Below are 23,986 nucleotides of genomic sequence, written 5' to 3' on the forward strand. Positions count from 1 at the left end.
CAAACCAGCCAAGCTCCTCAGCCGGGCGGCAGCTCCCGTGTCAGGGCTGTGGCCTTAGGTAGGTAGCTCTTCCGTGTGGCATCGGCCTGGGGTGGCTTTTTAAAAGAGAATTATGGGCCAGCGCCGCGGCTCAATAGGCTAATCCTCCGCCTGTGGCGCCAGCACCCCGGGTTCTAGCCCCGGTCGGGGCACGAGATTCTGTCCCGGTTGCTTCTCTTTCAGTCCAGCTCTCTGCTATGGCCCAGGAGTGCAGTGCAGGATGGCCCAGGTCCTTGGGTCCTGCACCTGCGTGGGAGACCAGGAGAAGCACCTGGCTCCTGGCTTTGGATCGGTGCAGCGCGCTGGCTGCAACGTGCCAGCCATAGTGGCCACTTGGGGGGGTGAACCAACAGAAAATGAAGGCCTTTCTCTCTGTCTCTCTCTCACTGTCTAACTCTGCCTGTCAAAAAAAAAAAAAAAAAAGCCACCCCAGGTCGCGTGTGTGGCCTAGCAGTGAAGATGCTGGTGTCCCGCACTGGGTGCCTGCGTGCACTGCCTGGCTCCGGCCGCCTCTGGCTGCCCCAGGAGACAGTGGTAGCTCAAGCGATTGGATTCCTGCCACTGGCATGGGGTGACCCGGATTGAGTTCCTGACACCCAGCTGGGGCTGTTGCAGGCATCTAGGGGTGAACCAGGGGATGAGAGCTCTCTCTCCCTCTCTGTCTCTCAATTTTTTTTAAAGCCAAGCTCATCTGTTACAATGGATATTATTAAAAAATAGAAGTGGCATAGTGAGTAAAGCTGCTGCCTGCAGTACAAGCATCTCATGTGGGCGCCGGTTCGAGCCCTGACTTCTCCACTTCCAATCTGGCTCTCCACTATGGCCTGGGAAGGCAGTAGAAGATGGCCCAAGTGCTTGGGCCCCTGCACCTGCTTGGGAGACCAGGAGGAGGCTCCTGGATCCTGGCTTCAGATAGACACAGCTCTGGCTGTTGCAGCCATCTGGGGAGTGAATCAGCAGATGGAAGACCTCTCTCTCTCTCTCTGCCTCTGCCTCTCTATAACTCTGGCTTTCAAATGAATAAATAAATCTTTTAAAAATATAAAAAAATAGCACCTACTGGAGTGCATGTAGAGAAATTGAAACCTCTGTGCCTCGATGGTGGGAAAGTGAAAGGTGCAGATGCGTGGAAAGCCAGCTGGCGGTTCCTCAGTGCATTAAACACAGGATTACCTCGTATCCCAGTGATTAAAGACAGACACGTGAACAGATTTCTGTGGCTTTGTTCACAGCAGCAGTGTTTACAACAGTCCAAGGTGGAAGCAACCCTAGAGTACACCAACAGCTGAATGGGTAAACAAAATGCAGCATAAGAATACAATGAAATAGTATGCAGCCTTGAAAAGGAAAATCCTAATACATGATATACATAATAATGAAATTATCATTTAAAAATTTTTTAAATGTGTTTTCATTTTTATTTGAAAGGCAGACAGATAGAGAGTGGGCTGGCACTGGCATAGTGGGTAAAGCCACTGCCTACAGTGCTGGCATTCCAGTTCAAGTCCCAGCTGCCTCACTTCCTATCCAGCTCTCTGCTATGGCCCAAGTCCTTGGCACTCATATGGGAGACCTGCAAGAAGTTCCTGGCTCCTGGCTTCAGAGTGGCCAAGCTCCACCACTGTGGCCACTTGGGGAGTGAACCAGTGGATGGAGGACCTCTCTGTCTCTGTCTCTGTCTCTCTTTATCTCTCTGCCTCTGTCACTCTACCTTTCAAATAAATAAATCAATCAGAATGAGAGAGAGAGAGAGAGAGAGAGAGAGAATCTTCCCTAGCCTGGTTCACTATGACTGCAACAGCCAGGCTGGGCCAGGCCAAAGCAAGAGCCTGGGACTCAGAGTCTCCCCAGGGGTAGCAGGGACCCAAGCACTTGAGCTGTCACCTGCTGCCCCCCAAGGTGCACATTAGCAGGCAGCCGGAGCAGCAGTGAAGGAGTGGGACTTGAACCCAGGAGTTCTGATAGGGGATGGGGCCCTGAAGCCCTGTCTTAGGTGCTGCCCCAAGCGCCCGCCCCATTGAAGGCATCATTTTAAATGAAATCAGCCAAACACGAAAGAACGAATACTGTGCAGTTCCAGGCGTGTGCAGAGGTGGAGGACTTACATCCATGGAGACAGAAAGTAGCATTGTCGTTGCTTGCACTGGGAGCAGGGGCAGCTGGGATCGCTGTGCAGGGGTGTGGCACTTCCCTTTGGGGAGGATTGGAGTGGAGCAACCAGGACACCAACCAGCACCCATATAGGATGTGGTGTCACAGGGGGCAGCTTCACCTGCTATACCACAATGCCGGCCCCGCCACATTTTTTAAAAAGTCAGATATTCTCAGAATCCACTCTTGATTCTCCCAAATAGGTGAGAGAACACGTTTCATCTCGTGATTATCAGCAAGTTAGAGTCACATTTTTATTAAAGATTATAAATTTTACAGTAAAAAAATGGACAAGTGACAAATGGCAGAACACAGTTTTGTCTTTTTATTGTTAAAGTCAATTTTTAAATTCTTGTTCAATAATTGGCTGTTTCCTTTTTTTTTTTTTGGAGAATGCTGCTTTATTTTTCTTTTTTCCATTATTATTTGAGAGGTGTGGGCGGGGGACATCTGCTCCAGGCTGAAGCCAGGAGCCAGGAACCCAAACCTGGTCTCTCACATGTTGGCCGGGACCCAAATACCTGAGCCATCAGCCACGGCCTCCCAGGGTGTTCATTAGCATTCGCAGGAAGCTGGTGGGAGCAGAGCCAGGACTCTCACCCAAGTACTCCAAACCAGAGTCTTTTTTTATATTTATTTATTTATTTATTTGAGAGGTGGAGTTACCAGAGAGAGGGAGAGTCAGAGAGAGATCTTCCATCCCCTGGTTCCCGCCCCAAATGGCCACAACAGCCAGGGCTGGCCCAGGGCAGAGCCAGGAGCCAGGAACTTCTTCCTGGTCTCCCACACAGGTGCAAGGGCCTAACCACTTGGGCCATCTTCTACTGCTTTCCCAGGCCATCAGCTGGGAGCTGGATTGGAAATGGAGTAGCAAGGACTCGAACTGGTGCCCATATGGGATGCTGGTGCTGCAGGCGGAGGCTTCACCTCCTATGCCACAGTGCTGGCACCTAGAGTCTTAAAAAATTTATTTATTTATTTGAGGGGCAGAGTTACATAGAGAGGGACAGACAGAGAGAAAGAGATCTTCCATCTGCTGGTTCACTCCCCCAGATGATCACAATGGCCAGTGCCAGGCCAGGCCAAAGCCAGGAGCTTCTTCTGGGTTTCCCATGTGGGTGTGTAGGGGCCCTATTACTTGGGCCATCTTCGGCTGCTTTCCCAGGTGCATTAGCAGGGAGCTGGAAGCTAAGTGGAGCAGCCACTCCTGCTGGAGTTGCAGGCTGCTGGCTTAATTTGCTGTGCCGCAGCACAGCCCCCAACGTCATACATTATTAAGGTTGGAGAAGCCGGGTTGGAACTGGCACAAGGGGCCTGTGCTCTCCTCGGCTGAGCAGAGGGGATGCAGAGAAATCTCAAGCAGACAGCCTGATAAATAAGGACCAAAGAAAGCCACAAGAGAAATGGACACTGAACACCTGCCTGATGATTGATAGCACAGCAGCAGGACTGAGGGGGCGTGGCAGCTGGAGAGGACAGGCCAGGTTCACAGAGCTGGCGGTGGGAGGCTGCGGTGGAGGCCGAGGGGGAAGGGCCGGCAGGGCTTCAGCAAACTGGGCTCCTTGGGCCGCCCCAGCTCCGTGACCTGGGCAGGTCCCTTTCTGCCAGTCAGCCTGTTTCCTCTTCTGCTGAGTAGAGTGAAAACACGCCCTTTGCTCGCACCGGGGTTTGCGCGCCCCGAATCTGGCACTGCACCTGTTTTTCTGGCACACCTGGTTGTGCAATGCTGGCGTCTTACAGCTGCTGAGCAGCGAAAGCGGAAACACCCACAGGGTGCTCCTTGGCCCACACTCGGGCCCACCCACGGGCAGGAGGCGCCCGGTACCGGGAAGTGGCCGCGCCCTCGGCCTCTGCGCGCCTGGCTCGCTCGTGGGGGCGCCTGGTCTCCTGCCCTCCGCAGCCTTGGGGAAAGCGCGAGGCCAGGGAGCAGCAGGGCAGCAGCCATGGCGGAGCCGGAGACCGTGGCCGACGACCTGGACGCCCTCATCGACGACCTGGATTACCTCCCGGGCCACTTCCACCTGGAGATGCAGCTGAACTTCGAGCTGCGCTCACCGGAGCCGCTGCGCGTCCGGGACCTGAAGCTGCAGCGGGAGGGCCTGCGGCAGGAGCTGGAGCTGGCCGCGGCCTCGCAGCGGCCCGCCGTGCAGCACCTGCTGGGCACCTTCGCCTTCTACCTGGAGGAGCTGGACGAGGCCCGCGAGCGCTTCCTCCAGGTAGCCCGCGAGGATCCGGACAACCTCAACGCCTGGGCCAACCTGGCGCACGTGTACGGACGGCTGGGCCAGGAGGAAGAAGAGGAGGCTTGCGCCGCGCGGCTGGCGAGCCTCATGGGCCTGGCGGAGGACCCCGAGGCCGCCGGGGACCCCCAGCTCCGCGCCGCGTGCTGCCTGGCAGAGCAGGGCTACGCGCACGGCTTCGACGTGGGATGCGCCAGCGCGGAGGAGCGCGCGCGGGTGCTGGCAGCGGGCATCGCGCTCTACGACAAAGCGCTGGGCTACGGGCAACAGGTGGGTGACGCCCCGCATCGGCCCTGAGCTGGGAGGGCTCTAAGCTCGTTGGTATCCCTTTCTTCTGCGGAGATGCCCCCGCGCCCAGCGCAGACCTTACCTGAAGCTTTGCTCTCCCGGGCTGAGGGGCAGACCCCAGCGGGGCTGTCTGTATGCCCGGGTTTCTCTTTTGTCTACATTACAAATCCAACCTGGCCAATTCACACTCTTCCCTGCAAGCGCTGTGCCTCGCCGTTGCACATCCACCCAAGTAAGAGGCTCAGCCAGACACTGCCGGAAACCTGGGCAGCTTTCCTCCCTCTCCCCCGACCCAGCCCCCAGTCATCCAGACCTCACCTCCTTTCCACTGGGCCTGGGCTCCCTCATATCTGTACGGTTATGGACGCCACCCAAGCCTCCTGCTGCTGCCGGCCCCTCCGGAGCCCTTTCCTGCTGTGCAGGTGCAGTGGCTGCTGCCCTCCCTGGGCACCTGCCCTCAGCTTCCCCCTCCTGCCCCATCCTCCCCTCTGCTGCCCGATCGTGGTGCTCCGTCCTGTTGGCCACAGCATCCTGGGCCCTTGGCGGGTGCTGGAGGTCCTCCGTGCTCTGCCTCTCCGCCCTTCCTCTGCACACTGCCCTTCCAAGCCCAGCTGTGTCACCGTTCTTGTCTTGTTCCCCGGGATCCAGGACTCCTTACAGCTCACCTTGTCCCTTTCTTAGCTGCTTCTTGGTGTGCCTTGGGCTCCACCCATGCCTGGAAGGTTCTCTTCAGCCTCAGGTTTGTCTCCGATGTCCCCTCATCCAGGTGCGCCAGACGCCCGCCCTGGGCTCCCATAGCCTTGCTCCTACTGTCCACTTACAAGGCTGGCTTTCCAAGTCAACCCTGAGTGTTTGGGAGTAGGGAGAGTGTCCGCCTGGTGTACCACTGCCTACCTGATGGCTGGCACAGGGCCTGGTACACAGCGGCGGTTGGTGACTGCACCTTGTGTGGTGTGCCTGTGTGCCTCATGGGGCTTGGCACTAGGCAAACGGTGTATTCGTTATCTACGGCTGCAGAACAGATACGCCCAAAACGTTGCAGCTCTAAACAATAGGCATTGTCTCATCGTTTTTGTGGTCGGGGATCTTGGCATGGCTTAGCTCCCAGCCTCTGGGCCAGGGTCTCATCTGAAGGCTTGTCTGACACAGGCAGCCTCCGCCTCCCAGCGAGCTCTCCCGGCTGCCAGGGGTGGGCAGTTCCCTCGCCCCCCAAATGTCTCGTCACTCTGGCTGTGTTCTGTTCCTCAGGGCCAAGACACCAGGCACAGCCCACTCTCAAGGGGAGGGGCTTCCGCCAGGTCAGAAATAATAGGAGGCGCTGACTGCTGGGCGGCTGGTGTGGAGGGCGTTATCCAGGGTTACCGAGGAGGGTACTGCCATTCAGAGGGGCGCCGTGACCTCCAAGGTGGCACAGCATGGGCAGGCTTGAGCTCGTTCTGCCGATGTGTTCAAGTGTCTTAGATTTGGGGCGTGTCAGTGACAGCAAGTCGTCACACCCGTGTGCTGAGTGTGTGTGGCAGCAGACCGCGGAGTGTTTGAGGCTTAGAGAGCCTGGGCCAGGAGCCAGGAGGCCCCAGTTCTCATCCCAGCTGCCACACAGCTCATAGTGACAGCCTATCCTCTCTGGAGTTCCCACCCGTGAAATGGACTCGCGAGGGGGGCCTGTGCAGCTTCTGGGGTCCTTTGCTGCTCCCCGGAGCAGGGGGAGGCATCGGGGGTGGGGAGCTTCCTGGAGCTGAGCAGGAGGCAGAGAGTCAGGGGTAATGAGCAGAGCAAGGGCAGCCCCTTCCTTCCTGCCACCAGTCAGCATGGCCATGGGGGAGTTCCCCCTCGAGAGAGAGTGTGGCAGGGTGCCCAGAGTCCCAGGGTGTGGCTGCCAGGCTCGGGCTGTGTCCTTGGGCCTGGCCCTGCAGCCACTCTGCAGTTCCGCATGTAGCAGCCATGGTGGGCCCCACACAGGCCCCAGGAGAGTGGGGATTTGCTGTCCCCAATTTGTCATCTGAGGCTTGGTTAAGATCTCGCTTGTCAAGCGCCTGGCACACGGAGCAGGTGCGCCAGGGTGGGTACGCTGACGCCAGCCTTCTTCGTCAGGAGGCTGAGGCTTGAGCAGCCGGCGCTGTCTGACTGTGCTCTGTGTGGTTTTGCACGCGTCCCCTCTGGGCCCCAGCGTCTGCCTCAGAAACTTCCCGACAGAGCCCTCGGCCTCGGGCTTGCTGGGTGATCCCCCCAAGGATAGGTGAGCGTTCCCATCACTGAGTCGGTCCTGGGCACGTCCGAGAGGCATTTACTGGGCATCTGAACAAGTATTGAGCACCTACGGTGTGCCAGGTCCTGTCTTGAAGAAGCTCATGAATGCAGGGAGAAGCAAACATTCGGCTCCTCATTAGCCCCTCCCTGTGCGAGCAGAAGTCAGAGAGAGAGACCAGAGATGAGTGCACAGCTGGCTGAGGTCACCAGCGCTCACCCCCCGCCGGAGCCCTGTGACAGCCATCTCTAAGAGCTGACAGTGGACGTGCACTCTGGGACATGAGGACCAAATGTTGGCATCAGCAGAGACCTGGGAAGTCCTGGTCCCGTGGACACAGGGACAGTGACCGAGAGTCGGTCAGCAGCAGAGACTGAGGGAGGCTTCTGGAAGAGGCCAGAGCACACTGCTGGGAACATGGTGAGGGTGCTCCCAGCAGGTGCATAGTGTGTGCCAAGGCCCTGTGGCGGGACCCCGCAGCATGCGATGGTTTTAGTGACAGCTGACCTGGAGCAGAGGAAGGGGCCTGGAAGGAGAGGAGCCCCAATCCTGGTGGTGAAGAGCACGTGGTGGGTCTGCAGGCGGGTTCCTGCATCTCCTCTTACTGCCCATGATCCTCAGTCCCAGCAATCCTCAACTACTTGCAGTTCTGCAAACACGCTGAGCTGTTTCATAGCACCCTGTGCAGGACCTGGTGCCTGTGACCAGAAAATGCACTCCAGCCATCAAAGCTCAGCTCAAAAGTCACCTCCTCCTTAAAGGCTTCCTCCACACCGCTGCACACAGGAATGCTAATGACCACCTTCGCTGCACACCTTCCAGCCTTTATCTTAGTCCTGCAGTCCCAGCCTACAGATGTGGGAAGCGAGGCACAGCAAGGCTAAGTTAGTGGAGGTTGCGGAGCTAGTGAGTGACAGCTGGATCCACTCCACCCTGCTCGTTCTGCAGAGATCGGAGAGACGGGGGTGCGATGCGTGTATGCAGATGGCTGGCGGGCACTGAGGAGACACTGCTCACAGGCAGCCCCTGGGAATCAGAGATAGAGGGAAATCTGAGAGAGTTGCCATGGGCCAGGGAGCTCCGGGAGAGTGCAGTCATGGCCAGGGTGGGGGCCGAGGGAGGGGCAGCAGGGGGTCCCCCAGCTGGGAGGGCGTCCACTCACAGGAGTGCAGCTGCCCTGTGTGTGCTGCAGCCAGGGCCTTGCTGCCTGAGCGGGCAGGGCCGGGACCCTTCCAGGCAGGGCCGAGCCCTTGGAGCTCCATGCTGCAGAGCCGTGATCAGCTGCCTGGATTGCAAAGGGAAATATCAGAGGAGTTGAGTTTCCGGCACATGCTCCACAAATTGGCAGAGTCTGTGTGTGCATGTGTGTGCTTGTGTGCATGCGCTTCTGTGGCTTCCTCTCTTTGCCCCTCCCCCCACTTTCTCCTTCTCTAACTATGTCGGACATGGAGGCAGACAGCTCTATCACACCTCCCCCACCAGCGGCCCCTCTGCACACCTGGTCCCAGGTGGATGCTTGGTAGCAAATCTCCAGGGTGAGTGGGTGTTGAGATCTTAAGCTATGGGGAGGACAAGTCAGGGCAAAATTTGGCCTCCATTACCCTTCACTTCTCTGTGCTTTGCTTTCCTCATCTGTCAAATGGAATTCTTTTTTTAAATATATATTTTAAAAAATTTATTTATTTGAAAGGCAGAGTCACAGAGAGGCCGAGGCAGAGAGAGAGAGAGGGAGAGAGAGGTCTTCCATCCGCTGGTTCACTCCCCAGATGGCTGCAACGGCCAGAGCTGAGCCGATCCAAAGCCAGAAGGCAGGAGCTTCCACTAGGTCTCCCATGCAGGTGCAAGGACTTGGGCCATCCTCTACTGCTTTCCCAGGCCATATAGCAGAGAGCTGGATCAGAAGTGGAGCAGCCGGGACTCAAACTGGCGCCCATATGGGATGCCGGCACTGCAGGCAGTGACTTCACCCACTACGCAACAGCACTGGCCCCTCAAATGGAATTCTAACATCAGGCTGAGAGGGGGGTGTGTGCTGTGAGTGGGGACCGTGAGAGCATGCGTTGGGTATCTACTCTCTCCCGCTGCCCACCTGCCCTCCGGCCTCTACCCAACACTGCGAGTTGCCCCTGAGCCATGCCCAGCCTCTGGCCCCTCCGAGTGGTTTCAGGCCTGGCCCCTTGATGAGGGGGGGTGGATGGATTATGTTTTTTCCAGGCTCTTGCCTTGCACCTAGAGAAGCATTCTGCATACAGGCATGGATCAGGTGCACAAAGCGATGGAGCTTTTATTTAAAAAGTGAGAAAACAGGACCTGTACTGTGGCTTAGCAAGTAAAGCTACAGCTTGTGGTGCCAGCATCCCATATGGATGCTGGTTCGAGTCCTGGCTGCTGCATTTCCAATCCAGCTCTCTGCTGTGGCCTCATAAAGCAGTAGAAGATGACCCAAGTCCTTGGGCTCTTGCACCCACGTGGGAGACCTGGAAGAAGCTCCTGGCTCCTGGCTTTGGATCAACCCAGCTCCAGCTGTTGTGGCCATCTGAGGAGTGAACCAGAGGATGGGAGACCTCTCTCTCTCTCTCTCTCTCTCTCTCCCTCTGCCTCTCTGTAACTCTGCCTCAAATAAGTAAATAAATCTTTTTTTTTTAAAAATGAGAAATGAACATACACACACACACACACACATGAGCTCACGCACACATACACAGATGAGCATGAGCTGCCCCCACAAAGAAACCCCTGTCATGAGTGGGCCCCCAAGAGAAAGGGGGTTGAGGAGGGGAAGGAGACCAAGCACCCAGCACCTCCTGCAGTCATGGTCTCTGGTGGAAGAGAGAGCTCCGCTCAGTCATTGGCCTCTTTTAGGAGGTCGGAGGTGGAGCCGTCACAGGCATAAATCCACCTGGGAGTGTTGTGAGGCCTGTGTGAAGTTCCACATGGATCTTGATATGTATTCCCATGGCGCCTTCCCCCCAGGTCCCGGATGAAACAGATGAGTTCCAGGAAAGGGGGCATTTTTAAAATTTTGTTTTAAAGATCTATTAATTTATTTTGAATGTCAGAGTTAAATAGAGAGAGAGAGAGAGAGAGAGAGAGAGAGAGAGAAATCTTCCTTCTGCTGGTTCACTCTCTAGATGGCCACAATGGCCAGAGCTGGGCCAGGCCAAAGCCAGGAGCTTCTTCCAGGTCTCTCACATGAGTGCAGGGGCTCAAGCACTTGGGCCATCTTCCGCTGCTTTCCCAGGTACATTAACAGAGAACTGGATCAGAAGTAGAGCAGCTGGGACTCGAACTGGCACCCCTATGGAATGCCGGCACTGCAGGTGGGGGCTTAATCTTCCATGCCACAGCGTTGGCCCATTTCTTTAAATCTTGCTCCACATTAATCACTCCTCAAAATGTTATTGTCTCACACCCTGGGATCTTCTCTGTGCCAGGGCTGGAGCTGAGACAGCAGAGCTGAAGAAAGCCTGGTCAGCCCGTGGTCAGTTTCTAGTGCAGTGCACCGACTCTCAGGTGGTGGCTTTACCCGAAAAGGGGCATTTTGATTGACAAGTAGGCAGATAGTATTGTACATGGGGCGGGGCTTGTGACATCCACCTTCATGATCCTAAAGTAGCCTATCCCATATCCTGCTAGCGAGTGAGCCTCCTGTCCTGGGCCTCTCTCTGCTACGAACCCCACTGCCCGTTCCTGCCACTGTCTAGCAGGGGCCTCAACACTCAAGAGGAGTTGTGACCATTGTTAATTGACTTGAATAACAGTTTGAAGCCTTGAAATTCCTATTATTTTATAAAAGGTTTTATTTTATTTATTTATTTTATTTGAAAGGAAGAGTGACAGAGAGACAGGGAGAAAACAAAACAGAGAGATCTTCCATCTGCTGGTTTACACCCCAAATGGCTGCAATGGCAGGGCTGGGCCAAGCTGAAGCCAGGAGCCTGGAACTCCATCCAGGTCTCCCACATGGGTAGCAGCGGCCCAAGAACTTGAGCCATCCTCTGCTGCTTTCCTGGGCACATTAGCAGGAAGCTGGGTCAGAAGTGGAGTGGAGCAGGCAGGACCCAGACTGGCCTCTGATATAGGATGCTGGTGTCCTGAGTGGCAGCTTAACCTGCTGTGCCACGTCAGCCCCTCCTGTTATGCTTTAAATAAGGTAAATTGAACATCCATTTCTCTAACAAATATCGCTGCCTAAAACCAACTCAGTGACTCAGTTTCCTTCCCCTTTCCCCAAAATATTCGTGTCTAGGCACACACGTGCACTTCCCACAGGTGTACATCCCACACATGCACACGCGCAGGCACCTCCCAGCTGCTCACACCCAGGGCAGGCCCTGGGCAATATCAAGAACCGTCCCCACCGTGGGTGCCTGTGACCCTGTGCATTGATTTTATTCAAACCATGCAGACATGCTGCTGAAAGCTGTGAATCTCCCCGGCACAGGGTGTCATCTGCTCAGCGAGGGAAGTGATTCTCCTAGCCTGACCTGTGCACCTCGAGTGTCTGGGTCTCACTGGGCAGCTGGGCAGCAGGGCGGGGGGCGGTGCTGGCAGGTGTGGGCCTTCCCATCTATCACCTGCCCAGAGGCCTGGGGACCCGCACGAAGGGCTGGGAAGATAGTCTAGGTCAGCAAGCCCAGGACACTGAACACACACACACACATGCGCACACACACACACATGTGTACACACATGCACACACACAGTTCTACAATTAGAGTGGCTTGATTTGGCTCGGCTGGGAAAGGAGGTGGGTTGGGCTGGATGATGAGCTGGGCACCCAGCATGCTGAGGCTCTTCACAGACGATCTCATTCAATCCTCACTTCTGCAAATCTGACCCGTGAGCCCCATTCTGCACATGGGCAAGCTGAGGCTCAGAGAGGGGTAGTGGCCTGCCCAGGGCACACAGTCACGCGTGCCGGCAGGATCTGAACTCAGGTCTTTGGGCAAGCACAGCTGCCCTGAGGCTCTGGCTCTACCCTGCCTTTTGTGGCTTTCTTTGAATATTTATTTTCATAGTATGTGAAAGGCGGGGGTGGGGGCGGGAGAGAAGAGAGAGAGAGAGAAATCCATCTCCTGTCTGCTGGTTCACTCTCCAGATGCCCACAACAGCCAGGGCTGGGCCAGGCCAAAACCAGGAGCCAGGAGGTTAATCCAGGTCTCCCATGTGGGCATCAGGGAGCCAAGTCCTCATCGCTTGCTGCCTCCCAGGGTGTTCATTAGCCAAAAACGGGCTCAGAAGCGTCGCCAGCCGGGACTTGGACCAGGCACTCTGGTACAGGCTGCAGGTGTCCCAGGTAGCATCCTCACTGCTGCACCGAATGGCGGCCCAGGCTCAGCCATCTGATGGCCTTGGCGCCACTTCTCTTTGGGTGCCTCCTGAGTGCACTGCTGATTTCTCTCCCACCTGCCTTGTTACTGGCTCTGCCCCTCCTCCCTGACACAGAGCCCCAGAGTCACTGTTGCTTTTATTGACATCTGGCCCCCGGCCCCTCCGACAGGAGAGAAGGCCATGCACACTAAGGGTACAGGGCAGCGCGCAGTCACCGCGACAGGGGGCAGCCACAGTGCAGGAGCTCCGCTGGGACCCAGGGTGAAATGGGCTGGCCCTCTTCCACTGGGGACAGTGGGGTAGGGAAGTGGCCAGCACCAAGCAAAGAGGAGCCACAGGACCTGCATCTACACGGAACAGCAGGACGGAAAGGAGGTGGCCTGGGGACCTGCACTCAGTCTGTTCAAAGCCCGAATGTGGAACAGTCCAGGGCGTGGCACCCAGCCCTCAAATCCCCTCCGCCCTCTCCAGCAAGCCTGTGGCACAAGTTGGTCTCACGGGATTGTCTGTGGGTAGATGCAGAAGCTGAGCCAGGGACGTCTCTGGGACCCCAGCCCTGTGTCCACACTGCACACCCGGACGGCGGGAACGTGAGCTTGGATGTGCCCAGCCTGGCAGCATGCAGGGCAGGAGCAGAGAGGGCCTCCTGTGCTGGGCGCACAAGGAACATTCCTGTCATGCAGGCAGGATGAATTCCTAAGGCTGCCACCAGAGGACTTGCTTTTTTGCCACGTCAGCCCTTACCGGGGCCCAGTGATGAGATGGAGGAAAAGGGCGTGGGAGGGCGGCAGATCCAAACTTGAATCCTGGCACCTCTGCCCTGGGCTGGTGGCTTCTCTCTGTTCCCTGGCCCGGCACAGCAGGAGGAGGAGGCGCTGTGGCTCTGAAGGCTGTGGTGCGAGCCCTGTGCCCACCAGTGCACTGTGACAATGTCTCTCTGGCCTCCTCTTACGCATCCCCCCAGCCCTTGGGAACTGGCTGGAACGTGGAGCAGAGCCCAGTGGTCTCCAAGGGCAAAGTTCACATTGCAAGGCAAATGTTTTCCTTAAAGACTTACAGGGCCCTGTCCAGCCTGCTCAGCTGCACGGCCGATGGCTGAGCCGCTGAAGCTGCGTCGGGAAGGAAGTTTCTGCTGAAACTTCTCAACACAGAGGAGCCCCGCCTTGCCTGGGGCCGCCTCAGCCCCTCACCTGCCCTGGTACCGGCCTCACCCGCGTCCTCCTGCCGTTCTGCCAGATTGCAGGAGCCGGGGTCCCTGAGGACTGTGGTGTGTGGCTCTTAGAAGAACCAGATCTGCCTGCCCGCTTTGCTCCACTCCTCACAGTGTGACACAGCGAGAGTGCAGAATCGTGGTTCTGGGACTTCAGCGTGCAGTAGAGGGCTGGGCCAGGCTCAGCAGGTCAGGAAATCGCCTTTGTATCCGGTCCCCACGTGATGCCGCCGCTGCTGGCCTGGGAGCCCCACTTGGAGAACCACTGGGTCTACAGGGGTCAGGGGCAGGGATCCTCTCTTCCAGGCTCTGCCGTCTTCCATCTGTGCCACTCTGGGCCCCGTGCCCAACCACTCTGTGCCACCATTACCTCCTCTGTAACTTGCCTCAATAGCACCCTCTACCTCATAGGCAACTCTTGAGAGAGTCAGATGGGCTAAGACAGATAAGACACTGTGCCTGTACACAGCAAGTGCTCCATAAAATGTGGGGTTAGTAGTGGGGCGAGGAGAACACCGGCTCCAGGCTGCAGTCCAGGCCTGCACACTGGCCCTGTGACGGAGGAACCATCCTGTCTTAGCTTTCCCGTCTGCACTCCACGGGCAGTGATGCCCACTTCAAGGATGCGCTGAGTTCAGGTGGGATCTGGGTGAAAGGCCGTGGCAAACGATGAGCACTCTCTGTACCCGGATGTTGTGGAAGGAACAGGAACTTAAAATCAGAGCGACCTGGCCTGAACGGTCAGGTTAAGTCAGCAAGTCTCTGCTTCTCTCTGCCTCAGTTTCCCCTCTGTACAACGAAGACAACAATCGCTAGGCCCCAGCGGAGCGGGGAGCACCTCAGAACCCCTCGCCAGGGCTCTGTCCCTGGCTGTCACCGTCAGCCAGAACCCGGCTCTGCGGATCTCACTTGAGGGCCTGCAGGGGTCGTCCAGGCCCATCCCATGAATCTGTCACGGAGCAGCAACCTAATCGGGCCCCTCTCCAGCCAGAAGCCATGGCTCCCAGGCCGGGCGGCCCCTCTCATAGGCCACGGGCTCCCCAGCTCACGCACTGTGGCAAGGACCAAACTGGGGCAGGAGTGGGGCGTCCTGCACAGCGCCCACCCAAGATGGGAGTCGTAAACCCTGCAACAGAATTCCTTGCATGCTAAAAGCTTTCTTCTCTGGGAACCTTCTTGTCCAGGAGAGAGCAGAGCAGCCTCCAGCCTTCTCCGTGAGAGGCGGGGCAGCCAGGGGCCTGTTGAATTTCCTTTAACTGTACCACAGCGCAACACGTTGCCCCTGGTAACAGCTCCCACAGCTGCTTCCCTTCCAACCAGAAGAATTTCTATTAGACAGCCCACTTGGGGGCCAGAATTGCCGAGCAGAGCCAACAGCCTGCGCCGGACTCGAACCCAGGCACAGGGAGGCTACTGACCCCTCTGAATCCCACAAGCCCTGCTGTGCCTGTCACTCTCACCTGGAATGTGACTGGAGACTAAACTTATTTTTTTTTAAAGATATTATTTATTTATTCAAAAGTCAGAAAGAGAGAGAGTGAGAGAGAGATCTCCCATCTGCTGGCCCACTCCCCAAATGACCACAAAGGCCAAGGGTTGTCCCTCATCCAGCCAGGCCTGTGGGACCCCAGGCCCTGCTCTGTGCTCTATACTCGCTCTTGCTTGTGGCCACACCCCCTCGTCAGGAGCAGGCTCTGTGTGAGCCAAGCTCCCTGCAGGCCTGGGGCCAGAGGCCTTGGGGTCCCACAGACATGCAGCCAGGCAGCCTGAAGTACCCCACGCCTTTGGGCCCCTAGTGGTCAGATCTTCGCACTACTACAGCTTTGGCCAGCCTGGCCCACGGAAGGGGCCCCATGGATCCAAGTTTTCTTTTCCCTTCCCAGGCCCTGTAGGAGTTGATCCGGCATCCAACCCTTGCCTTCTTTTTTTTTTTTTTGACAGGCAGAGTGGACAGTGAGAGAGAGAGAGAGAGAGAAAGGTCTTCCTTTTTGCCGTTGGTTCACCCTCCAGTGGCTGGCGTGGCCGGCGTGCTGCGGCTGGCGCATCGCGCTGATCCAAAGCCAGGAGCCAGGTGCTTCTCCTGGTCTCCCATGGGGTACAGGGCCCAAGGACTTGGGCCATCCTCCACTGCACTCCCAGGCTATAGCAGAGAGCTGGCCTGGAACAGGAACAACCAGGACAGAATCCGGTGCCCCGATCAGGACTAGAACCCGGTGTGCCAGCGCCACTAGGCAGAGGATTAGCCTATTGAGCCACGGTGCCGGCCCTATCCCTGCCTTTTGGATGGGAAATGACCCCCACTTCTCAGGGATGCCCCTCTCTTTTCCCAACAACCCATTGCCACCTAAAGCCCCAATATACAGATTCGCACCTAAGTCACAGGCGGGTCCTTTACAGGGATGAGTATGAAAAGCCTTGGATCCTGGCATGCCACAGCTCTAACTCCTTCCATGGCTCCCCACTGCCCTGCCCATGAGCTCCAAGCCTGCAGTCTGGCCCCCAGGGGCCATCCTAATGTGCCCTTGCTGCCTCTTCCTCCCCTTGCCACTGGGCCCAGGCTGCAGGGCCGCGTGCAGAGCCTCACGGGCTCCCTGGGCTCCTGCACCTGATGCCGCATGCTGCCGCGGTGCCTGTCCTCCCAGGGCCCCCTGGCTGAGGCCTGCTCCTCCTTGAGGACCCTGCTCTAGGGCTTTCTTCTCCAGGAAGCCTCGGGACCCTCCTAGGTTACATAGACCCCTCCCCTGGGTCCCCACAGCCTGCGAGATGGGGGGACTCCCCTGAGGTGGGGCCCGCCGTTGCTCTCCTGGCCTCATCTGCAGCCTGCAGCCACACACACGCTGGGAGATGCCGTCTCCGGGCCTCCCCTGGGGAGTCTAGGCAGTCACCCTTCCCAGTGGGATCCCCCACCTCTTCTCCTCCCTCCAAGTTCATCCCAAGGCTCCCTAGAGCAGCTGCAGCCACAGCCTAGGGCTGGCCAGCGTGGCTCCCCCGTCCCACTCACACATCCTGTGCTCCATGCTCACCCGTGTGCCTCTCTCCTCACTTCCTGCACCTCTGCTCAGGCCCAGCCTCCACCGGAGAGGCCTGGGTCCCCAGTCCCACCCTCAGAAATGCCGCTGTACCTTTACCCTCCGTTCTCTGGCCAGGAGAGGCCTGTCCGCCCTGCTGCACTGTGTCTGCGTCGTCCTCTTGGCCTTGACCGACTTCGGTCACACTACAGTCACTGGTGACCTGGCGTGGCGAAGGGAGCATGGACTCTGGAGCTCCACAAACAGGCTTGGAGTCCCAGCTCTGACCATCTCGGGCTATGTGACTTTAGGCAATTCACTCTCTTTCTCTCTCTGTCTCAATTTGCTCATCTGCAAAATGGGGCTAACAGTTCCCTCCTAGGTGTGCTGGGAGACTTAGACAAAGGAAGGTGTCAGGAGCCTGCCCACAGCAGGCACATGGCCAAGTCCTATGACTTATGCCTGGGTCACTTCCCTAGCCAGCTTGGGAACCTGTCTGGGTCAGGGTGCAGGTGCTGTTCCATGCCACATCCCAACCGAGGGCCGCCCACCACAGGCTGCTGCTCGGGGGAGAGTGGAGGGTAGAGGGGCGGGTGTGTGTGTGTGTGTGTGTGTGGCCGCAGGGGAGGCTGGTGAGTAGCAGAGCTGAGATCAGCAACAGGAGATGAGTGCAGAGGAGGGGCTGGGGCCCGAGGCAGAGCTGCTGATGTGCACTGGGGGGTTTTATTGGTTTTCATTAAAATTCCTTCCTGAGGCAGAAGCAGCTACTCCCATAAATAATGGCATAAATATTTTATTCGCTGCCCAAGTCGGTCTAAATGCATGGCGAGGCTGGCAGGAATAGCAATGAGAAAGCAGTGCAGGGGGTCCCGGCTCGCCTGGGACTCACTTCACATGCCCCGAGGGGCTTCCCTGGGGAGGCAGCCAGAGGAGGGTGGGCCCTGCAGGGCTGGGCCGGGCTGAGGCAGGGGTGGGGTGGGGACCAGAGTGTGGGTGCGGGGAGCCAGGAAGCATCTCCCACACCTGCTCTGTGCTGGGCATTCACACAGCTTGTCCCGTCCCTCACCCTGTGCTCAGAGAGTGTAGTCACTTGCCCAGGGCTGTCCAGCCTGCCACTGTCAGAGCCAGGACTGCAATCAAGGGTGTGTGAGGCAGTGTGTGAGAGTCAGGGCCGCATGCACCATGCCCCCCCCCCCCACCGTACAGCAGCAGGCTGGCCTTTGCTCCCCCAGGTCCCTGTGGAGGAGAAAAGGGGCTGGTACTTCACCATGGCGACACTCTTCATCAGGTTAGACCCAGAGGGGGTGGGGGCACCGGCGGGAGGGGGTGTGGCCTGGCACCCAGGCAGGAGGTGGGTGGGAGGAGGGGCGGGCAGCAGTGGCTCAGCCCATCCCACCAAAGGGCTTCCCAAGGCACCAGTCCTTGCCCTGGGCTCCAGGGAGGGCAGGGAGCAGGTGCCGACAGCCCCATCCTCCCCTTGGCGGCCACAGGCTGGACGGCATCTTCCTGGAGCTGGGCACCGAGGAGCAGAAGAGGCTGCCTGCCTTCAACCGCACACTGGCTCTGCTCCGGCAGGTCCTCAAGTCCTCGGACCCCCAACACAGAGGTAGGGCCCTTGCGGGCGGCCTCTGCCTTTCCTCCCTGCCCCGCGATCCATCGCTCCGCCTGCCACTGGCGTTGCACCCCCTCTGGCACAGTGTCCCTACCCTGGTCCCTGTTTCTTCCTCCTAGCTCTGGCCTGGTGCTACCTCGGAATGCTGCTGGAGAGGAAGGACACCTTCTCCACCACCCCCATGGGTGTCCATGACTGCGGGTACTCGGGGACTGAGCCCCTGGACTGCTTCAGCAAGGTGCGCGCCCCGCCACTCCCATCTGCACGCTGAGGGGGGAGCACCCTGGGCGCCAGCCCTTCTGCCCAGAGCCCAGTGCTTCTCCGGGCCTTGCCCCCCACCATCCTCTCTTCACACCACACCCAGTGCTGCCAGGGCACACTCCTCCTTGCTTACTTAGACCAAGACCCTCTCCAGGCCCAAGCTGGCCAGTGCCGTCCCACCCTCCTTGGTTCACACCCTCCCCCCGCAACAGGGGGTTGCCCGCCGTGGCCGGAAGGTCCCCAGGCAAGTCTCTGAGAACAGGCAGCAGCCACTGCCCATGAGCTACATGCAGGGGAGGTGGAGGCTGACGCTGGCCCCTCCTCTCCCCTGCCCCAGGAAAATGGGGCACACATACTGGACAGGAGGGGTCTTCCTGGGCTCTGCAAGAGGGTCTTGTGCTGGCCACAACCAGTGGACCTTGCAGAGAGCTTGGCAGTGAGTCAGGCTCCCGAGGGTCGTGGTCTGAAAGGTTGGTTTCCTGGTGTGGCTGAACTCGCCAGCTGGAGGGGATGGGGCAGACTGGGGGCAAGAGTGCTGTGGTGATGCAGCGCGAGTTGGCTGGTTCTGCTTCACAACCAAACCGTCTGCTCTCACCCTCCTCCCTCACCTAGGCCATTGAGATTGCCAAGGACCGGCCGCCCATCCTGAACCGTCTGGCCAAAATCTTCCACTTCCTGGGAAAGCCGGATATGGCCATTGGCACCTGTAACATGGCCCTGGATGTGCTAGGAGACCCAGAGCTCAACTGGCAGGCGTACTGCACAAGGGCCAAGGTGGGTCGCCCTGCAGCCCTGCCTCCCCCTGCCTTTGGGGATCCAAGAACAAAGGCTGCGGCACAGGTCTGCTGCCAGAGCCCATGCATCCTGGGCACCAGGCACCATCCGGGCGCAGGTGTTCTGCAGGGTTGTGGAGGGAGGGAAGGGTGGCATCTCCCCCCACCGCAGGAATCCCATCCTGCTCTGGGAGCCTGCAGCCCCCTCCAGATTAGCCCGGTGCAGTCACACTGACTGGAGTTGAAATCTGGCCTCTGCACCTACTGTCATGGGGCCTGTGGCAAGCCTGTCCCTGTCCAAACCTCAGTTCCTGAGTCCGTAAGCCTGGGACAGTAACACCGATGAAGCGGCAGCTAACGCCCAGTGCCTGGAGCATAGGAGGTGCCCTCGGCAGGCAGCGGAGCCTACCTGAGGCAGTTCACAGACAGCCTGGGCTCACATCCTGCCTCACCACTGCATGCAAAATACTACTGCCCAATTTCGGAGGCTCGGTGTTTTCCTTTTAGACCAGAGATGAGAGCGCCCACCTTAGAAAGGTGTCAGGATTACATCAGTTTTTCTTCCTGGAAAGCTCAGTGCAGAGCACATAGGACGAGCTCCTAAGCACCTGACTGCTATCATTGGCTCTAGCTGTGACTAAGTCACTGCCCCTTGAGGCCCCCACTGCCCTGTCATTCAGTTCTGCCAGTTGCACATTTAGGTGAGCGCCGCCCCATCCCAGATCTGCCCTCCGCAGCCTCCACAGAGCCCAGCTGCTTGGGGACAGAGGCCTGGAGCCCCGACTTTTGGTCCAAGACATTCAGCCCATCCCCTCCACACATCCACTCCCCACTCTCCACTACCTTTGCCACCAGCTGGTAGCAAATCTGCTCCTGGTCTTGGTTTCAACGGCTTAATTCCTCGCCAGCAGGTACCAGGCAGGAGACTCCTTCGCTGTAGCTGATGTGGTTATTATTATCAATAATGATGGCCGCCATCGAGTAGTGAATAACACCACATTTCTTTAAAATTCTGCACTTCGCCAAGCATGCTCATGGTTGGAGTCGATTCTCGTGGAATCCCGCTGAGCGAGGCCAGGCACGCGCTGTTCTACACGCGGGCGCCGGGAGGCAGTGGCCCTCCCTGAGGTCCTGCGTCTGGGCAGCAGGAATGACAGTCTTAACTTTCCTCACTCCCCCATCACCTGGCGTCACAGGCTCGCTGCTTCCTTGTGGCTCCAAAGGACAGGGCACCAGCAAGGCAGGAACAGAAGGGAAGGGCCCCTGCAGGCTCTACATGCAGAAGTCTCTGTCCTTGCGGGGACCCATAAGCCAGGACAGGGCTCCACAACCTCTCCGCCCCCTGCCCCGGGCTCCCGCCCCACTCACTGCATGCCAGCCCCACGGCCTGGGCCTCCCTCTGGAATGAACACTCTGCTTCCAGAATCCGTCCTGGCTACGTGAGCCCCTCACCCGCGCTCTCTGTCCTCCTCCTCTCCTGGGCACTGTCACTCCCCAACCCTCCCTCACTCTTTGCCCACTCTCCCTGTCCATCTTCTCCCTCCCCAACTCAAACAGAAGCTCCAGGAGCAGGGGGCTGTCACTTTGCTCTCTTCTGCACCCTCTGGAAGGAGACCGCCCAGGCACACAGCACCCCTTGCGGAATGCTTGCTGGGTGCAGGGAGGAACACAGCACCTGCCAGACGCTCCCAGTCCCCACAGGAATTCCCTCAAGGAAGACATTAGTGACCGGGTTTTTTTTTTTTTTTTTTTTTTTTTTTTTTCTTTTTATGAGGTTCCCACAGGTTGCGTGGCCGGGGGGAGGGGGGGCACTCAGTACTCAGCATTTGTCGAATGAATGAGTGGATGAAGGAGCTCTCCCTTCATCCCAGCCCCCGCAGCGTACACCCAGGGAAACTGAGGCCCAGAAAGAGCAAGCAGCTTACCCAAGTCGGCACTAGAGCAGGACCTCGGCCTCCTGGCTGCCACCTCAGGGAATCCCTGCTCGCCACACACCCTGGTTGATGCCGAGAGACAGACAGGCCGGCTTCATGGTGGTGGTGGTGGGGGTTGGGGGGAAGAGGTGGGGGCAGGGCGTGGCAGAGGCCCTTGTGGGGGGCACTTTCCCTGAGCTCACTCTGTCCACAGATCCACATCAGAGCCTACCTGCAGGAACTGGAGCGGGCCAAGGCGGGGCTCGGGGGCGTGCCCGACAGGAACCACCTGGCCTGTGCCAAGGCTGACCTGGAGGAAGTGGTCAAGGTGTGTCCAGGCCTCAAGACCTACCTGGACATTGGCCAGGTAAGGCATCCTGAGACTTGGGCAGCCGGTGGCTTACTAAGAGCCTACTCTCTCCTGCCAGGCTGCTCCTGGGCACTGTGGACAGAGGAGGGCATGCCCCTGCCTGGTAACGGTAACCATCTCCTCCAGCCAGGACAAGGACTGAATGAGAATGGATTCAGAGCAGGGCGTGAATCCTGCCTCTTTCTAAGCCTCAATATGACCCATTATTATTGCTGTTATTTTAATCTCGAAGTGCCCAGAGGTGACAATATCATAATTTTACGTATGAGAAAAGTGAGTTCCAGAGAGGGACTGGCTCAAGGTTACACGCGGCTTAGAGTGGGGTAGGGGAGAGGGGACGAGGGAACGGCCCGGGTCGCGCGCGCGAAGGCGAGCTCAGCCCACCGTGCCCACTGCAGGTCTACTACTACATGGGCGTGGACGCCGTGCAGGAGCTGCTGGCCGTGGACGAGGCGGCGCTGAACCAGGCGCTGGTCTTCCTGGCCAAGGCCGGCGAGTCGGAGCTGGGCGCCTCACTGCCCGAGCTGCAGCTGCTCCGTGGCAAGTGCCTGCGCATCAAGGGCGAGGAGGCCAACGCGGCGGCCTGCTTCAAGCGCGCCGTGGAGCTGGACGACGCGGGCTCCTGCCACACCGAGGGCTTCGGCTGCCTGCTCGAGGCGCTGCTGGCGCAGTGGAGCCAGGCGCAGCTGAGCGACGCCGAGCTGGGCCGCGAGGTGGACGCCTGGCTGCGCCGCGCCCAGGGCAAGTACCCCGCGGCGCGCCTGCGCCAGGAGCTGCAGCGCGTGTGGCGCGGCCACACCCACGAGGTGCTGGGGCTGGCGCGGGCCTTGGTGGCGCAGGGGCGGCCTGCGCTCGTGCGCCTCCTCTTCGAGACCATGGAGCGCGAGGGGGAAGCTGTCGGGGCGCCGCGGGGCCGCCGGTCCTGCTCCTGGTGAGTCGGTGAGCCCTGCCCCATCCGCAGACGATTCGGGCCAGGGCCTGGCGCTCACGACGGAACCGCCCTGCCATCGACTGGCGCCAAGGTGAACGGAGCCAATCAGATTCTGCCTCGGGCAGTTAGTTTCGAGGACCCCGATGAGGAGCGTGGAGGAGGGCAGAGACGCACGTGGCCGAGCAGCGGGAACCTGCAGACCAAGGGACAAGAGCAGCGCTTCCAAGAGTTTTCCAAGACAAGTAAAGGAGCTGCTTCCGTTGTGGCGGTTTCCTCGTCCCTGTGCGCAGTCCGAGGCCCGAGTTTCCGTCTCAAGGTCCACCAGAAGCCCTCTATCCTTAGAATAAAACCCCTGTAAGGCGGTGAGTGGTTTCTGGTCCTGCCGAGGGAGCTCACGGGTGGCGGGGTGAGCTACACCTCTGCCTGGGCGCCCAGGGCTTTTCCCGCCTCGCTGCCCACCTTCCACGGGCCGCACCTGGGCTCTCTGAACGGGAGCCCCGCCAGAAAACCTTCCCTGGCTTCCCTGTCCGTGGGGGAAGCTGGGGCCCCGCCCATTAGGAAGTGCCATCTGCTCCTGTTCTTGAACCTTCTGCAAGACAGTGAAGAAAACGTTGACACTGTGCATTGTTGGAATCACAGCGGTGGCATCTTTCACGTCAGACTCTGGTGCCTCTCAGATTCCATGGCCCTACCCTCGAGAGCTGATAGAAGGCAAAGCTCCAGGCTGAGGCCTGGCCAGAGACATGACCACAACGCCAAGACCCCCTCAGTGGCTTAGCATGGCTTCGGCATCGTTTCCTTCTCCGGAGACTTAAGCTGCATGCTTTGCTCATATCCCTGGCCCTCAGACGTGGCCGAGGCCAGGCCAGCACGCTGGCGCTGCATCACACACGTCTCGGTTGCTGGATGAAAGACTGAAGTGCAGTGCCTCGGAGCTCCCCTACCTCCACCCTCCAGAGTGGTGCATGGACAGTGGCTTGCCTGGAGCTACCCTTCCCGGGCTCCCTACCACAGACCTCAAACTTGTTTCAGCATTTTTCAGGTTTGGAAAAATACTAATAAACTGGCCAGCAGAAAAGCACGAAGTGTTTCTGGGTTAAAGGTCCATGTCCCTTGTCACATGGGCCATGACACATGCCAGTCGCTGGGATGGTGCTCTATTAGTGGCATTGCGGTACCTCTGAGATCTGGACAGTGAGCCCACCCACCCAGAGACCCCAGATTCCACCTCACTGCTCAGGGTGGCTTGCCTCTCTGGTTGGTTGGGGCCCACACACAGGGAGGGGCAGCACACACAACCCTCTCCACTTCTGCCCCCCAACTCCATCCATTCTCTACCTGACCTTGACCTATGAACCTCCCTGTTCTTGAAATAGAAGAACTGGATTTGGGGCTGGCGTTGTGGCGCACTGGGTCAACCCACAGCCTGCAATGCCAGCATCCCATATGGATGCCATTTCGAATCCTAGCTGCTCCATTTCCAATCCAGCTCCCTGCTAATGTGCCTGGGAACGCAGCAGACGATGGCCTGAGTGCTTGGGTCCCTGCACCCATGTGGGAGACCTGGATAGAGTCTGGCCCAGCCGCAGCCATTGCAGCCAGAGGAGGGAA

The 23,986-nt window shown here is 58.5% G+C and overlaps 1 protein-coding gene across 2 annotated transcripts; it reads left to right on the plus strand.

The window, feature by feature from the left end:
* Nucleotides 1–3,760: 3,760 nt before the first annotated feature.
* On the plus strand, nucleotides 3,761–23,456 carry TTC22 (tetratricopeptide repeat domain 22). 2 transcript variants are annotated; one of them, XM_002715961.5, is made up of 7 exons: nucleotides 3,788–4,700; nucleotides 17,748–17,803; nucleotides 18,006–18,121; nucleotides 18,247–18,365; nucleotides 19,001–19,162; nucleotides 21,289–21,441; nucleotides 21,843–23,456. In XM_002715961.5, the coding sequence occupies exons 1-7, from the start codon at nucleotides 4,134–4,136 to the stop codon at nucleotides 22,377–22,379; spliced, it is 1,710 nt and encodes a 569-aa protein (XP_002716007.1). In that variant the 5' UTR covers nucleotides 3,788–4,133; the 3' UTR covers nucleotides 22,380–23,456. The 2 variants fall into 2 exon arrangements, with proteins under 2 accessions (XP_017201756.1, XP_002716007.1); XM_017346267.3 differs by lacking the exon at nucleotides 21,289–21,441 and having other exon boundaries at nucleotides 3,761–4,700.
* Nucleotides 23,457–23,986: the final 530 nt, after the last annotated feature.

The sequence above is a fragment of the Oryctolagus cuniculus genome, chromosome 7 (genome assembly GCF_964237555.1).
Source record: "Oryctolagus cuniculus chromosome 7, mOryCun1.1, whole genome shotgun sequence".
Classification (NCBI taxonomy): domain Eukaryota; kingdom Metazoa; phylum Chordata; class Mammalia; order Lagomorpha; family Leporidae; genus Oryctolagus; species Oryctolagus cuniculus.

What these genes read in the sequence shown, in the direction of transcription:
- TTC22 (XM_002715961.5), top strand. Translation starts at nt 4,134, where the DNA reads ATGGCGGAGCCGGAGACCGTGGCCGACGACCTGGACGCCCTCATCGAC. An exon ending in CGCTGGGCTACGGGCAACAG is followed by an intron (nt 4,701 to 17,747) that starts GTGGGTGACGCC and finishes TTGCTCCCCCAG; the next exon opens with GTCCCTGTGGAGGAGAAAAG. An exon ending in CGTACTGCACAAGGGCCAAG is followed by an intron (nt 19,163 to 21,288) that starts GTGGGTCGCCCT and finishes CTCTGTCCACAG; the next exon opens with ATCCACATCAGAGCCTACCT.